At 35.2% G+C, this 15,603-nt stretch overlaps 1 protein-coding gene across 2 annotated transcripts in view; it reads right to left on the minus strand.

Annotated features, from left to right (window-relative positions):
• Positions 1–260: 260 nt before the first annotated feature.
• ANAPC10 (anaphase promoting complex subunit 10) overlaps positions 261–15,603 on the minus strand; it is a 111,496-nt gene continuing 96,153 nt past the window's right edge. For both annotated transcript variants that reach the window (XM_032332404.1, XM_032332406.1), the window contains exon 5: positions 261–1,883. In XM_032332404.1, coding sequence (XP_032188295.1) covers positions 1,653–1,883 — 231 coding nt within the window. In that variant the 3' untranslated portion in view covers positions 261–1,652. The remainder of the gene's footprint in view (positions 1,884–15,603) is intronic.

The following is a 15,603-nucleotide window of genomic DNA, read 5'->3' on the forward strand; positions in this document are numbered from 1 at the left end:
AAATAGATAAAATCTTTACAAAAAAAAAAAAAAAAAAAAAGAACTACCATATGATCCAGCAATTTCACTACTGGGTATTTACTCAAAGAAAATAAAAATATTAAATTCAAAAAGATATATACATCCCTATGTTTTAAAGCAGACTTATTAACAATAGCCAAGATATGGAAGCAATCCAAGTGTCCATCAGCAGATGAATAAAGAAGATGTGCTATATAAATACACAGGAATGTTACTCAGCCATAAAAAAGAATGAGATCTTGCCATTCACAATATGTAGGGACCTAGAGAGTATTATGCTAAGTGAAGTAAGTCAAACAGAGAAAGACAAAGACCATCTGATTTCCACTTACAGGTGTAGTCTACAAAACAAAACAAAACAAAACTCTTAAATTCAGAGAACAAACTGGTGGTTGCCAGAGGGGAGGGGATTAGGGGGATGGGTGAAATAGGTAAAAGGGATTAAGAGATCCAGACTTTCAGATATAAAATAAGTCCTGGAGATAAAAAGTGCAGCATAGAAAATACAGTCAATAACATTGCAATAACTTTGTATGGTGAGCACTGAGCAACATATACAATTGTTAAATCACTTTGTTACATACCTGAAACAAATATAACATTGTATGTTAACTATACTTCAATTAAAAAAAGAAGAATGAAAACTTTACTCTTAAGACTTCAGTCTGAAGACTTCAGGCTTCAGCAATACAAAAACTACCAAGGTATCTTTCCCAAATAAGAACTAATCTGGACAAGTTCTGTGGCTAAATAACCATCCTCCTAAAAATTAACAGATACAAGGGGGAAAAAACCATAGAGAATCAAATCTACTCATTTTAAACCATGGAAAGAAAACACATTTAAGCCCCTTTAAAATATTTTTGTATACAAAGAACAATCTCACACATTTTAAAAATTTTTATGAGACACATTATCCCTCAAGGAATGCTTTAGTGTCAGACACAAATTTGAATTGAACTCTTCTATAAGCAGCACTAGAACTGGGATAAATAGCAGATGATACTGGCAATCTCTGACCCAGTATCAGGATACAGAGAACCCTGGGATTAAAAGTATTTCATGGAAGTAATTACAACACAATTAAATATGTTCTCCAAATCAGAATGGTTCTCATAAGACACCTAACGCTAAGCCTATTTTGACATTGTTTTTTTAAAAGGCCCAGTATTAAAAGAATAAGCTTCCTCTAGAAAGAAAAAAAAAAAAGAAGAAGAAGAAGAAGAAGAATTTTGGCCTATTAAAGATAGTATTTATTGATAAAACATAGTATTATTTCCAAACACGAAATAAACCATTACTCTAATGGACGTTCACAATAATCACTTAGTTGGTAAGTTATGTTACCTCTTAAAATTTTCAGTTCAATTGTTTTTCTTTTGATATAATGAAAAATTTAATGATTGGCTTTAAATCCTTTTTTAATAATGTAAAATATGTGAGCTTCATTATATGTTAAAGAAAATAAAAATTATATGACCCCAAATCCATTTATTAAAGTTACAATAAAATACTCTTCAATGCATACAAAATTGCAAAATAACTGATGTTTTCAATAAAGATTCCAGATATAATATTTACTGACGAGATAAAACAAAGATATTTTTAATGACTTTTGTTCTGTATTAAGGTCACCTTATTGAACGATACATCATGAAATCGATAGTTGTACATCTAGGAAATTTACCAATGGAGCTCTCTTCCACTGGTGTGTATATTTTAATTTGTCTCATGTGGGTGTCTCTTCCATTTTGATGATTGGCTAGAACTGCAATCTGTATCATGAATGTGCGAGTTGGCTTCTTATGATTATCAGTTAAGGGTACATGAATCCAGCCACTTGGTTCCACCAATTCAAGTTGCTGCCAAGAAAACAGAAGTCAGATTATGTTTTCACCCAATTAAGGATACTATAATGAATGCATTCTAAAGTTGACTTATAATTAACCATTTGCTCATTGAGAGAATGACAATATGATAAAAACCCATTACCACTTATTTGGCACTTTTACATCATGGTCCATTTTTACATTTGCTAATAAGCACTCTACATGTACCACATTAGGAGACAAAATAAAAATAGATGTATGCAGTCTTAGTGTTTATAGAAACTTGTATAACATACAAGTTTCAAATCAGACATGTATACATGTATACAGCCAATGGAAGACCATGTTGATGTAAGTAGGAAAAGAATCTAACTTTATGCTTCAGGTATACTTTATTTCAAGGACCATACCTGAACACATTTAATAATAAATTAGATTCTATAAAAACTATAAGAATATTAACAAAAAACACAGCCATTAAAAAAAAAAATCAAAGCTTTGTTTCTTGAACAACAGTAAGTGATTTATCTAGTCTGCATGATACTCTAAATCTAAAACCTAGATTTTTAATAAGAAATGCCAGATAGGGCGCCTGGGTGGCTCAGTGGGTTGAGCCGCTGCCTTCGGCTCGAGTCATGATCTCAGGGTCCTGGGATCGAGTCCCGCATCGGGCTCTCTGCTCAACAGGGAGCCTGTTTCCTCCTCCCTCTCTCTCTCTGCCTGCCTCTCTGCCTACTTGTGATCTCTCTCTGTCAAATAAATAAATAAAATCTTTAAAAAAAGATGCCAGATAAATTTTTTTAATTCTTAATTTTATTTTAATCAAACAATCCTTTAACAAGGGGAAAAAAATCAAAAGTCAAAAGGTAAACCTAAGTTTCTAAAAGTTCTTCTAAAGTTACGAAATAGTTTTTAAAAGATAAATATTGATTTCTAAATTACCTTAATTGTTGAACACATATAAACTATATACATCACCAAACATCTAGGTTTACCTATCAACACAGCCAAATAGCAGTATCAAAGAATCTAAATCTGGATTCCACGCATTATTCTACAAAATAATTAAGTGAACACCACTGTGTCTTCCTCTTTTCCTTCCCTTTCTCCCTCTTCTTTTTCTTTCTTTCATTCTTCTTCATTTTTCTCTTCTTCCCCCCACCACCTCCTTCCCTCCTTCTTTCTTCATTCTTACATTCACTTTTTTATAGAGAAGGGTGGGTTGACAAAAGTAGAGATGTGGACAAGATAAAGAGAAAAGGAATCCTAAAAAGGGTAATTATTTTTAACACTGAATGATATCTCCTTTTAACTACAGAATGTAAGAAAGAATAAATCTTTACTCCTTGTGGTATTTTTAGTCAGTGGTTTTTGTTGTTGTTGTTGTTGTTATTAAATTTGCATTAGCACTAACTTAAAGTGGACCAGATATATCTGGTTTCCATCACTAGCCTTTTACTCAACTAGGTAACAAATAGTTATTGAGTAGTTAAAATGTTCAAGGTATTTTTCTAAGTATATTTAAGCATACAAAACATGAATAAGGCCTTCTTCCTAACCTTAAAACATGCTCAGAGGTGGACAAACAACCTTCATTTGTTTCAGTCAGTTTGCTCAAGTATAAAATAATTGCACAAGTTATCATCCAAGTGTCCCTTCCATCCAAGTTATCATCCAAGCTGTCCCAAATGCCAGCTCTGGCATTTAATGATTCTAAATAAAAGAAAGATATGATAAACAGAATAATGGAACCTCGAAGATGTCCCTGTCCTTCCCCTAAAACCTGCGGTTACCTTAACTTCCATGGCAAACAGGGCTTTGCAGATGTAATTAAGTTAACGATCCTTAGAAAGATTATCCTGGACTTCCTAGGTGGGCCTAATGTAATCACAAGGCCCCTTATAAAAGGAAGGCAGGAGAGACAAGAGGAGATGTGATGGTGGAAGCACAGGCTGGAGTGATGTGACCATAAGTCAAGGAAAGTAGGCAGCCTCTAGAAATTGGATACGGCAAGGAAGAGTTTCCCCTCAAAAAATCCCCGTGAAAGAAGCCAGCTGGCTGACACTTTGATTGTAATTTGTAAGACCCGTTTTTGGATTTAATGTCCTCTAGAACTGTAATGTAACAAATCTGTGTTGTTTTAAGCTACTACCTGTGTGGTAATTTGTTACAGCAGATAAAGTAAGCTATTATAATAGATATTTGTAGTTCAGAGAACTACAGGAGTTCAGAGAAGGAAGAAAGATCTTCTGGGTGAAAGAAGAAACTATTCTCAAGGTAAATGTACTATAATGAACTTCAACAATGAACAAAAAGTAAAACTAAGATTCTAAATTCAACTCCTTAATAACAAAATGCTTTTGACAAATGTAACCATTATTTCTGGTAGACTCAATGTTATTTTCCTAGCATATCTTCAGTGCTTCACTGTACTGAAATTTATACCAAGATTTTGCAGCAGGAGGGAGCTGTCTGGCTGATGCTGGTGTCCCTGAAGGAAGTGCCCCAAGGGGCTGGTATACAGAACTCTTGAGGAATGGGAGCCAAGTGGCTTATGGTGCTGACTTTTCTGACATAGGCTTCACTAAGCTGGTACTGAGTGTTAGAAAAACTGCAAAATGGACTTAGGTGTAGCTATGGGAAAGAAGTGCTGCTGTGAAGAAACACTGCTGAGATAATGGAAAGCAAACAGGACACAAAGACAAGGAAGTAAGTCTCTTTTTCCTCTTCTTGCCATGCAGTCTCTCTCCAGCCCACCTTTTTACCAGAGCTTAACAGATATGCAAGGGCTCTACACACATCAAATCTTTACTGAGCAACTGTTATGTGCCAAACAATGTTCTAGGGACTGAAAACAAAGAAACAAAAAATACAGTGGCAAATAAGACAGAACAACACCTGAAAAAAATAGGATTTAAACATGACTGTAAGACTTCAAGAAAGAAACTATAATAAAAATATTGGTAGTGAGGAAGAAACAACAACAAAAATAGTCAAAAAGAATAAATCAACATGTTTATAAAATAAAATGTAAATGTCAATAATAATTTCTCAAAAAGAATGCTAATGATAGTAATAGCAGCAAGCTCTTACCTAGCACTATTATGTGCCAGGTAATGTTCTAAGTCCAATAAGTATATTAATTACTTAATCCTAGCAATGAGGAGGGTAATGTGATTATCCTGATGTCACAAATGAAACAATCGAGACTCAGAAAGATTAAGTAATTTCCGTGAAGTCACACAGCTGGTAAGTGGCAGAGCTGAGATTCAAACAGGTAGCGTGATCCCAGGGACTGTGCTTTTAAAAACATACTGTGTTTTATATTATATAAAGATAATAACTTAGGAGTCATAATTTTATCTGAAATCCCATCTTATACAAATAAAACATGAATTAAATAAAATATGCGTAGGAGAGAATTCCCCACTAATCATACAATTTCCTTTATATCCTACACATAAAAAAACATAGACACATAGGACATGAAGGGAATTATAAAAAGAACAATAACAGAATTAAAAACAGAATTTCAATTTCAAAATCTTTAGAGAGGAAAAAGGTAAATAGTATTATATATACTAAAACAAAGTTTTTAAAAAGGACATGGCAGGATGGTATACAGAAAATATAAAATAAGTTCATAAAAGATGTATACATGCATCAAACACTGCCTTTAAAAAAACTCAGGTTCTTGGGGCACCTGGGTGGCTCAGTGGGTTAAAGCCTCTGCCTTCGGCTCAGGTCATGATCCCAGGGTCCTGGGATTGAGCCCCGCATTGGGCTCTTTGCTCAGCAGGGAGCCTGCTTCCTCCTCTCTCTCTGCCTGCTTGTGATGTCAGTCTGTCAAATACATAAATAAACTCTTAAAACAAACAAACAAACAAACAAACAAAACTCAGGTTCTCGGGGTACCTGGCTGGCGCAGTTGGTGGAGCATGAAACTCTTGATCTCAGGAATGTGAGTTTGAGCTGCATGTTTGGTAAAAATGTTCTAAAACTGATGATGGTTGTACAACTCCATGAACGCACTAAAAACCAATGGTTATACATCTTAAATTGATTAGCTGTACGGTATGTAAATTATATATCAAAAAGATGATTACATATCATCTATAAAAGGCAAATCTGTGTTTTAACACAGTGATTAAGAAATATTCTAAATACAAGCAAATGGTAAAAATATACTTGACAGATGAAATCAAAGAAAAAACAGAGGGGGGCGCCTGGTGGCTCAGTCAGTTAAGTGTCTGACTCTTGATCTCAGCTCAGGTCTTGATCTCAAGGTCTTGAATTCAAGACCCATGTTGGGCTCCACATATTTTAAACAAAACAAAACAAAACCCAAAAGTAAAGCTATAAATATTAAATCAATTCTTAGGTTTTTCTGGGGAAAAACGCGAGGATAGGAAAAGTTAGAATCTGAAAGAGAAAAATGGAGGCAGGAGTACAGCTGATAATTCTAGATAGCGAAATCTAGTATAAAGTGTTATTAAATAAATGGTATGGTACTGCATTTAATTATCAATAGGTGGACCAGTCAGGATGCTTTTGGCTTCATGGAGCATAAAATCTAACTCAATGACACTTAAACAATGAGGAAATTCAGCATCTCATGCAACAGGAATGTCTGAGTTAACAAGGTCATGGGGCATGTTAATTTAAAATCTCAAGGATGCTCTCTAATTGGTCCTTTCATCTTTTCATTCTTCCAGGTGGATTAGCATTATTCCCAAGCTGGCTTCCCTTGTAGTAGTCACTTGATGGCTGTAGCACTCCACCAGAGGCAGAAAGTAAAATACTACTCACCTCTTGGATCTTTTTTTTTTTTTAAGAATAAAGCACACCTTCTCAGAAGCTCTTGTTAAATATTCATCCTTCACTTAATCATCAGAAGAGGAATGGGACCACCATGATTGGTTTGGCTCAATTAGTACTCACCCCCTGGGTACGGGGATAGTGACAGTACATGGCCACTTTCTGGAAGGTAGGGAGTTGAATAAAATCGGAGTTCTATCAGAATAAAGGTTAGGGAGAATGTATATTGAGTAGAAAAACTAACAGCCACAGTGAAGAAAAGATGGTTTTCAAAAACTTGTATGGCAACAACTTATTATTTAATAAAAAGTTTAGATTTCAACTTTATACTAAAGTCAAAAGTAAGTTATTAAAGAATTAAGTATCTATACAAGTAGTATTAGGAAAAATATATAAGATCATGTTTATAATCTTCTGGTAGGGTTCACCTTCTAAACCAATGATGAAGGAAGAATATAAATTTAACTACAATGAACATCAAAAACTTCTGTAAGGCTAAAAATAAAGAATACAAAAAGTTAGCTGGGAAGAAAAACATCTAAATTTCACAACAAAGGAATGATATCTTAGAAATAATTTTGAGGGGTGCTTAGGTGGTTCAGTCATCCAGTGCTTACCAGCACCCAACTCCTGATTTCAGCTCAGGTTATGATCTCAGGGTTGTGAGACTTGAGTCCTACACTGGGCTCCATGCTGGGTATGGAAGCTACTTAAGATTCTGTCTCTTTCTCTCCCTCTGTCTCTCCTCCCCAGCTCTCTTCCTCTCTTAAAGGAATAGATAAATAATCTTAAGGAAAAAAAACAAGAAAATTGACATACACCATGCACAGTCTATAAACACAAAAAAGGAGAAAGGCAATGGGCCAACAAACATAAGGAAATTGTTCAATCTCAATAATTAAATAGATACAAGTTAAATATATAAATAAAACATCTTACACTGTTGGTATGAATATAAGCTGGTACAGCCACTCTGGAAAATAGTATGGAGGTTTCTCAAGAAGACAGAGCTAAGCGATGACCTAGCAATTGCACTATTGGGTTATTTACCCTGAAGATACACATGTAGTGAAAAGAAGGGACACCTGCACCCCAACATTCATAGCATCAATGTCCACAATAGCCAAACTGTGGAAAGAGCCAAGATGTCCCTCAACAGATGAATAGATAAAGAAAATGTGGCTCATATATAAAATGAAATATTATTCAGCTATCAGAAAGGATGAACACCTACCATTTACACTCAAGTGGATGGAAATGGAGGGTATTATGCTAAGTGAAATAAGTCGATCAGAGAAAGACAATTATCATGGAGTTTCACTTATACGTGGAATATAAGAAATAGCACAGAGGCTCATAGGGAAAGGAGGGAAAACCGAATGAGAAGAAATCAGAGAGGAAGAAAAACCACGAGAAATTCCTGACTCTGGGAAACAAATGGGGGTTTGTTGAAGGGGAGGTGGGTAGAGGGATGGGGTAACTGGGTATTGGGCATTAAAGAGGGAAGGTGATGTAATGAGCACGGGTGTTAGACACAACTGATGAATCACTGAACACTACATCTGAAACTAATGATGTACTATATGTTGGCTTTGAATTTAAATTAAAAAAAAATCTATCATATTGGTAAAGATTAAAATAATTAAGAACACCAATTACTGGTGAGGGTAGGGGAAATGTACTCTCATGGAGTTATATGGAAATTAAATAGGTATAACCTTTCTGAAGAGAAATTTGGTAATACCTCTCAAAATTTTAAATATAACTATTCCTTAACAGAGTAACTTCACTTCTGGAACTATAGGGAAAAACTTAATGGCACAAGGATTATATATATATAATAATATTCATAATTGCAAATAAGTTAAATCACTACCATTTAACTACTCTGGTGACTTACGCTCTTGACTAGTCTCTTCCTACAACGGGTTAGGATTTGCTTTTGCAACCAACAGAGTATTTACAAGTGACAATGAGAGACTTTGCAGGTATATCATAAAAGGCACTACAGCTTCTCTTGTGCCATTCCTTCTGGGAGAAACAGCTACCATAACATGAATACACTCAAGAAGACCCCAGGAGAGATCCATGTGTAGACAAACCTAGACCCAACCTGCCAGCCACATGAGTGAACCACTTTAGAAGTGGATTGATTCTCCAGTCTCGGTCAGCCTAACTGACATAGGACTATAGCTGCATGAGAGACTATTAGAGAGAAATGGCCAGCCAAGATCTTTCCAAATTCCTGAATGGAAATCACGAAAAATACAAATGATTATTATTGTTTAATACTGCTAAGTTTTAGGTTATTTGTTATACAGCACTAGTAAAACAGAGTAGTTAAATAAAAAAAATGGTCCATATCCTGGAATATCTTATAGCAACAAGTAAAAATGCTGTATCTCTAAACGTATTTGCAGTTATTTGCAGCTATCTCTGGTTAATTTTAAAAACCAAAGTACTAAATAACTCTTCTATAATCTTACATATTTTTTATACATTATTTCTGTATGGATAGAGAAAAGTCTAAGGATATTCACCAAAATACAAATAGACAATATATATAATGGTGAGAATATGGACTATTTTCTTTTTGTTTTTCAATTTTTTAAAAAAGATTTTATTTATTTGACAGAGAGAGAGCGAGCGAGCGCACAAGGACGGGGAGCGGCAGGCAGAGGGAAAAGGAGAAGCAGAGTCCCTGCTGGCAGGGAGCCCAACATGGGGCTTGATCCCAGGACCGTGGGATCATGACCTGAGCTGAAGGCAGTCGCTTAACTGACTGAGCCACCCAGGTGCCCCTTACCTATGTTTTTCGTAATAAACATGTATTTATCTTATTTAAAAAGCTATTTTTAATTTGATGGTGGCTGGGGGAGGAAAAATTTTCAGAAAGTTTTAGTACCTGAATTTAGTATCTCATTGGTAGTACTCCTTTCCTCCACTAATAGATTCATCTTTCTTGGTGATTTTTACACCCATAGAGATAATCCATTTAACAATCTGGATTCTCCTTTCCTCAATTTCTTCACTTCCAATAGTTTTTATTTCTGCCTTAGTTATGCCTCCACAGTCATATTCTGTACTTGATCGTGAGCAATGGCTGCAATATAACTGAAATGTTGACTTAAAATATCCCCAGCTCCAGGCTCCTAAGTTACTTTCTCTAGTGATCTCCATGGCAATAATATTACCCCCAGCAAAATCGCTATACTATTGATTCCACCTACTTTTTTAACTGTCCATTAATCCATTCAATCTTAGTTCCCACTTTATCTCAATGACATCCAATAGCTCATCATAATAATCAATCTCTTTACAGACTTAAATTACATGTCCCTCTCTATTTTTTCTTTTTCTTTTTTTTTTTTTTAAAGGAAAATAACAATCCTGGTTAAATTCAACTCTCCGCTTATTCTATTCCTATTGAAGAAAAATAATCAACCGTGCTAACTGGTTCTCACTTTAATTCAAGACGACAAGTGTCCATTCAAGTATCTATTTAGCACCATGCAAAATTCCTACTACATATCCCTTCAGAAAATTTGGTTTCACTGTCTCTGGGATTTTCTCCTCAAATCCTAACACCTCCTCTAATCTTCTCTCTCTGAGCTAATACCTTATTTCATTAAGAAAACAGAGACAATCAGAAAAAAAAAATTGCATCTTCCCATCAGCTGTTACACAGTAAAAAGTTAAAAAAAAAAAATGCTCCCCGACTTTCCTGAGGCCAGTTCTTCCATTTGCCAAAAGATCCTTTTGCAAAGATTTTCCCAACCAAAGATTCTGCTTCCTAATAAACATTCTCTCTCCAAATCATTTTCTCTTCTCCACTGGATCACTGTCAGCAGCATTTGAACAGGCCATAATATTTGTCATTTTAAAAATTAAAAATAAAACCCTTTCTTAATCCTATGTCTTCCTCCACTTAGCAGAACAATTCTCTGTTCCCTTTTATTGCAAAACTCCTTTAAAAAGTTTATTTATTTTTTTACCTGCTAGTTATTTTTATCCCCCTCCAACATGAATTTTGTCCCCACCACTGAAACCAATCTTTGACCAGTCTGGTCAAAGTCACCAGAGACCCCCAACTTGCCAAATCAATTTCCTCTCAAAACAGTTCTTTGATAAAATTTATTATTGAACTCTGGGTTTTATCTAATGATTTTACCTAATGATCCTAACCACAATATCTATTTATATTTAACGTTTTAAGACTTTTAAACTTTACGTAATATTGTAGTTTATATACAGTTTTGTACACAAAATACATAAAGATAGTTAAGAGTTCTAAATTACAGAGAAAATAAGCGGTAACTTGGTATAGATAAGCTTAAAGATTAATAAAGTTAAGACTTACTAATGCAAAGTTAAATACTTGAAGTTATGTGCTTAAAAATACATCTACCTGAGTGAACTTGGAAAGAGATCCTTCCCAAGTCAAGCCTGTGATAAGACCACAACCCTGGCACATCTTAACTACAGCCCTTGAAAGATCCTGGGCAGATGATGCAGCTATGATATGCCTAGATTCCTGATTCAGAGAAACCATGAGATAATAAGTATATGTGTTTTAACCCACTAATTTTGTGGCAATGTGTTACACAGAAGCAGAAAACTAATACATATGGGCATCAGATGAATAATGAATATTGAAAATTTATGACTAGTGAAAATTCCACGTTAAAAAATGTCTAGGGTTTTACAAGTTTATAACTAACCCAAACAGATATAACAAACTGAGACGATTCCTAATGTTAATTTGAAATAAATATTTCTTCAACATTTCATTTTGGGGCACCTGGGTGGCTCAGTCAGTTAAGCATCCGACTCTTGGTTTCAGCTCAGGGTCCTGGGATTGAGCCCCATATCGGGCTCTGTGCTCATATAGGGTCTGCTTGTCCCTCTTCCTCCCATCCTGCTCTTTGCCCATGCTCTCTCAAATAAATAAATATTTTCTTAGAGATTTTATTTATTTATTTGACAGAGAGAAAATGAGAGAACACAAGCAAGGGGAGTGACAGCAGGAGAGGGAGAAGCTGATTCCTGGCTGAGTAGGGGCCCCAATGCAGGGCTTGATTCCAGGACCCTGGGATCATGACCTGAGCTGAAGGCAGATACTTAACTGACTGAGCCACCCAGGCGTTAAACAAATACATAAATATTTTTTAAAACCACACTTCATTTCATTATTTGACCATGATCTTTAGTTAATTAGTTACTTCTTAAATATGTGTTAGAGGCAACTATAATAGGTAGGTATTCCACCTAGTGGCAGGATGAGCCATGTAATGGACCACAACATCAGCCCTACTGCCAGCCCAGAGCCTACTAAGTTACCTCTGACCAGGAGCCACCATCTTTCCTTAATACTAGCTGCTATAGTGCAAAGTCTACAATGGTAAAAACTATGTGTTAATACAATCCATTAGAGATTCTCTACGAAGGTATCTCTTGGCCTGGCTCTGGGATCTTCTGCTTCTGATCACCAGTCTAAGTCATTTATTTCCTCTACTCTGGCTACAATTTGTTTTAAGAGCAGATGTACCCCTCCAAGGATACACTGCTTAACTCCACCATAAACAATGCTTACATTAAAAAAAAAAGTCATTTATCAATAAAAATCATATGAAATATTAAATACAAATTGTTTATCTGTCCTTTGCTATTGATAATCACATATCCATGGAAAATTAATGAAATAAGGAATAACTACTCGATAGTAATTTCGATAAAGTTGTCCTCTACTCTCCACTCTATCTTTTCCTCCTTCATTAACCACGGCTGTGACTTGATAAAATTCTATAGAATTTCAACAAGAACTGTCAACACACAAAGCAGCAGATTCTGGAATTTTAACCATCCTTTCACTTATGAAGGAATAGACCCAGTTAACAGCAATGATGACCTACTTGTAGAGAAAAAAAAAGTCTAATATAACCCAAAAGAAACTTCAGAAGTTCCAAATGTGCTAAAAGTAAGAATACCACAAAAGCAGCCTAACAAGAAAGAAAGAATCTGACTGGAAAAGCTCAGTATGGAAAGCAAGCTTTTTGCGCTAGTGAAGACGGCAACTACGTAAGAAGGTGATTTTGAGGTTAAAACCAGTCACCTTGCTACAGATTGTCAAGACATTCATTTTGGATCCTAAGTCAGAAAAAGTTTCTACACAGACAAATTTACCCCAGAATGAGTTCCTAGAGAGTTAAGCTTAAATTGCTTAATTGGTCTTAAAGTGCCCTGTTTAAAAAGAGAGAGAGAGAGAGAGAAGAGCTTAATGAAAACAAAAGAACTAGCAGAGTGTTCTACTAATCTACATAAATAATTCTAAATAAATTTGAAATTAATGTCATTTAAAAGCAGTAATTTCATCAAAAGCCCAAAATGGTAAAGAAATGTTAAGAAGAAACTGCAGAAAATTTCTGGACAACAACAAAACTTGAGAAGCCAAGTTATCCAGACTTAACTAACATTAAAAAGAAAACCAGTAAATATAAATATATGCATATATACATACTAAAATTATGCTTCCATTTTAGTTTATGTTTCAGTTGTAAAGAAAGGCTGGAAGTCTTATCTAACTAATGAATTATCAAGAAATGATAGCAATAGATAAAAGTATGTAGTATAGTGTCTTTTTGGAGATCAAAAATAAAAGTAGGATAGGGATGGCTGGGTGGCTCAGTCGGTTAAGCATCTGCTTTCAGCTCAGGTCATGATCCTGGGATCCTGGGATTGAGCCCTGAATTGGACTCCTTGCTCAGCAGGGAGCCTGCTTCTCCCTCTGCCTGCTGCTTATCCTGCTTGTGCTCTCTCTCTCTCTGTCACACACACAAATAAATAAAATCTTTAAAAAATTTTTGAAGTTAAAAAATAAAAGCAGGATAACTTTATTACTGTATAATTTTTAAGTTTTCCCAGAGGAGTGTTACAATATTTAATAAGTGTCATTATTACTCAATCCATAGGACACTTTTCAGTTTGAAAAGTTTTTTATTTGAAAAGTTTTTTTTATCCTTTCTATATAACTTGTTGCAACCTCCTTGTTGAAATGTTCTCATGGCCTCTGTGATTTCCTCTTCTTCAGATATTCCTACTACCTTTCTCACTCTCTCTTTTTTTTTTTTTTTTTTTTGGTCTTTGTGGCAATTCCTTGTCTGTTCCTTAAGTGTTATATTCCTCATAGCTCAGTCCTAAAGCTAGTCTCACAACAGAGTCCATAATTGTCCAACATAATCATATCCAGACCTATGACTTCAGATACCTCAAGTGGCTATATGCTGATGACTCAAATTATTCTAATCAATAAATGTATTAGAAAGTATATTTATGGATCCTTATTGATTTTTGCTTCTAATTATACTGACATCATTTTTATTCTTATTAGGTGGCTGGGTATCATATTATACAGACAGCACTTACAAAATGAGGTCCAGTGTATTCACAGTCTCTGCCTTTCAATCAGACTCATAAAACATCAAAAACTGTCCAACATAATCATATCGAGACCTATGACTTCAGATACCTAAAGTGGCTATACGCTGATGACTCAAAATTTTATAGTTCCTTTTTAAGAGGCAACTTCTGAAGGGATCGGTGAAGGACCTACAGAAAGCAAGGCAAGACAGAAAGATTCCACCACAGAAGCCACATGAGAAAGGTCTGGGCTTTAGAAGTGCCTCTTTTAGATAGAAGAGAATGGCAGTTTGTAGCAGATCAATGTTCCTGCTGAAAATAACTATATAGGTAAAATACAGTCATTATTTTAGAGTTACCAGAGAGCTGCTGAAGCAAAGAGGACTAGAGGAGGCCAGGATCCTGGGGAAGAGAGAACCTGAGAGGTTCCTGTCTCTCTGCACCCATTTCAATCATGGGGGGAGGGGGGCATTTATAGATTCTGGGATGAGCAAGATGCTGAGAACTGTGGTTTTGTCCAGGCAGAGAGCTGCTTCTTGAAGTCAGAGAAACATGCAGAGCTATTATTAGAAGTCTTTCAGAAAAGACAAAATAATAAAGTTAAAGAGTTTCAGGCACAGCTGTGATGTAAGGGTATTAAAGAACAGAGGTAGACAGAACCTTACCCAAATTGCAACAAAGCCTCAACTCAACTTGGAGACTGAAAGGAGTAAAGCTGCTCTATCTATCTAGCCCAGGAAAAAGCAAACACTTTTCTAGAGAGAGAAAATATCAAGAGCAATACTGCCCAGTAGAAAATTAGTGTGGGCCACAAATGTGACCCACATACATAATTTAAAAATTTCTAATAACCACATTTTTAGAAAGTAAAAAGAAATAGGTCAATTTTATATTTAGTATATGCAAAATAATATTTTAGATTGTTATTTAAAAATTAATATAATTGACTTTGCTAATAGAAGGGAGAAAAATCATAAAACTATATTTCAAATGCAAAAAACATTAGAAAAATTCAATACCCATTTTTAATTTTAAAATTCTTAGCAAATAAGAACAGAATGCAATCTCCTTAATATGAAAAATAGCATCTTTTGAACAAATAACCTACAGCATTCATATACAATGGTGAAACCCTGAAAACTTTTCCGATGAAAATAAACAAAACAAGGGGTACCTGGGTGGCTCAGTGGGTTAAGCTTCTGCCTTCGGCTAGGGTTGTGATCTCAGGGTCCTGAGATCAAGCCCCACATCAGGCTCTCTGCTCAGCAGGGAGCCTGCTTCCCCCTTCTCTGCCCGCCTCTCTGCCTGCTTGTGATCTCTGTCTGTCAAATAAATAAATAAATAAAAATCTTAAAAAAAAAAAAAAAAGAAAGAAAGAAAAGAAAAGAAACAAAACAAGATTATTACCACTTCTCTCTCTCTCTCTCTCTCTCTCTTTTTTTAAGATTTTTATTTATTTATTTGATAAAGATTATAAGTAGGCAGAGAGGCAGGCAGAGAGAGAGGAGGAAGCAGGCTC

The sequence above is a fragment of the Mustela erminea genome, chromosome 2 (assembly GCF_009829155.1).
Source record: "Mustela erminea isolate mMusErm1 chromosome 2, mMusErm1.Pri, whole genome shotgun sequence".
Lineage (NCBI taxonomy): Eukaryota > Metazoa > Chordata > Mammalia > Carnivora > Mustelidae > Mustela > Mustela erminea.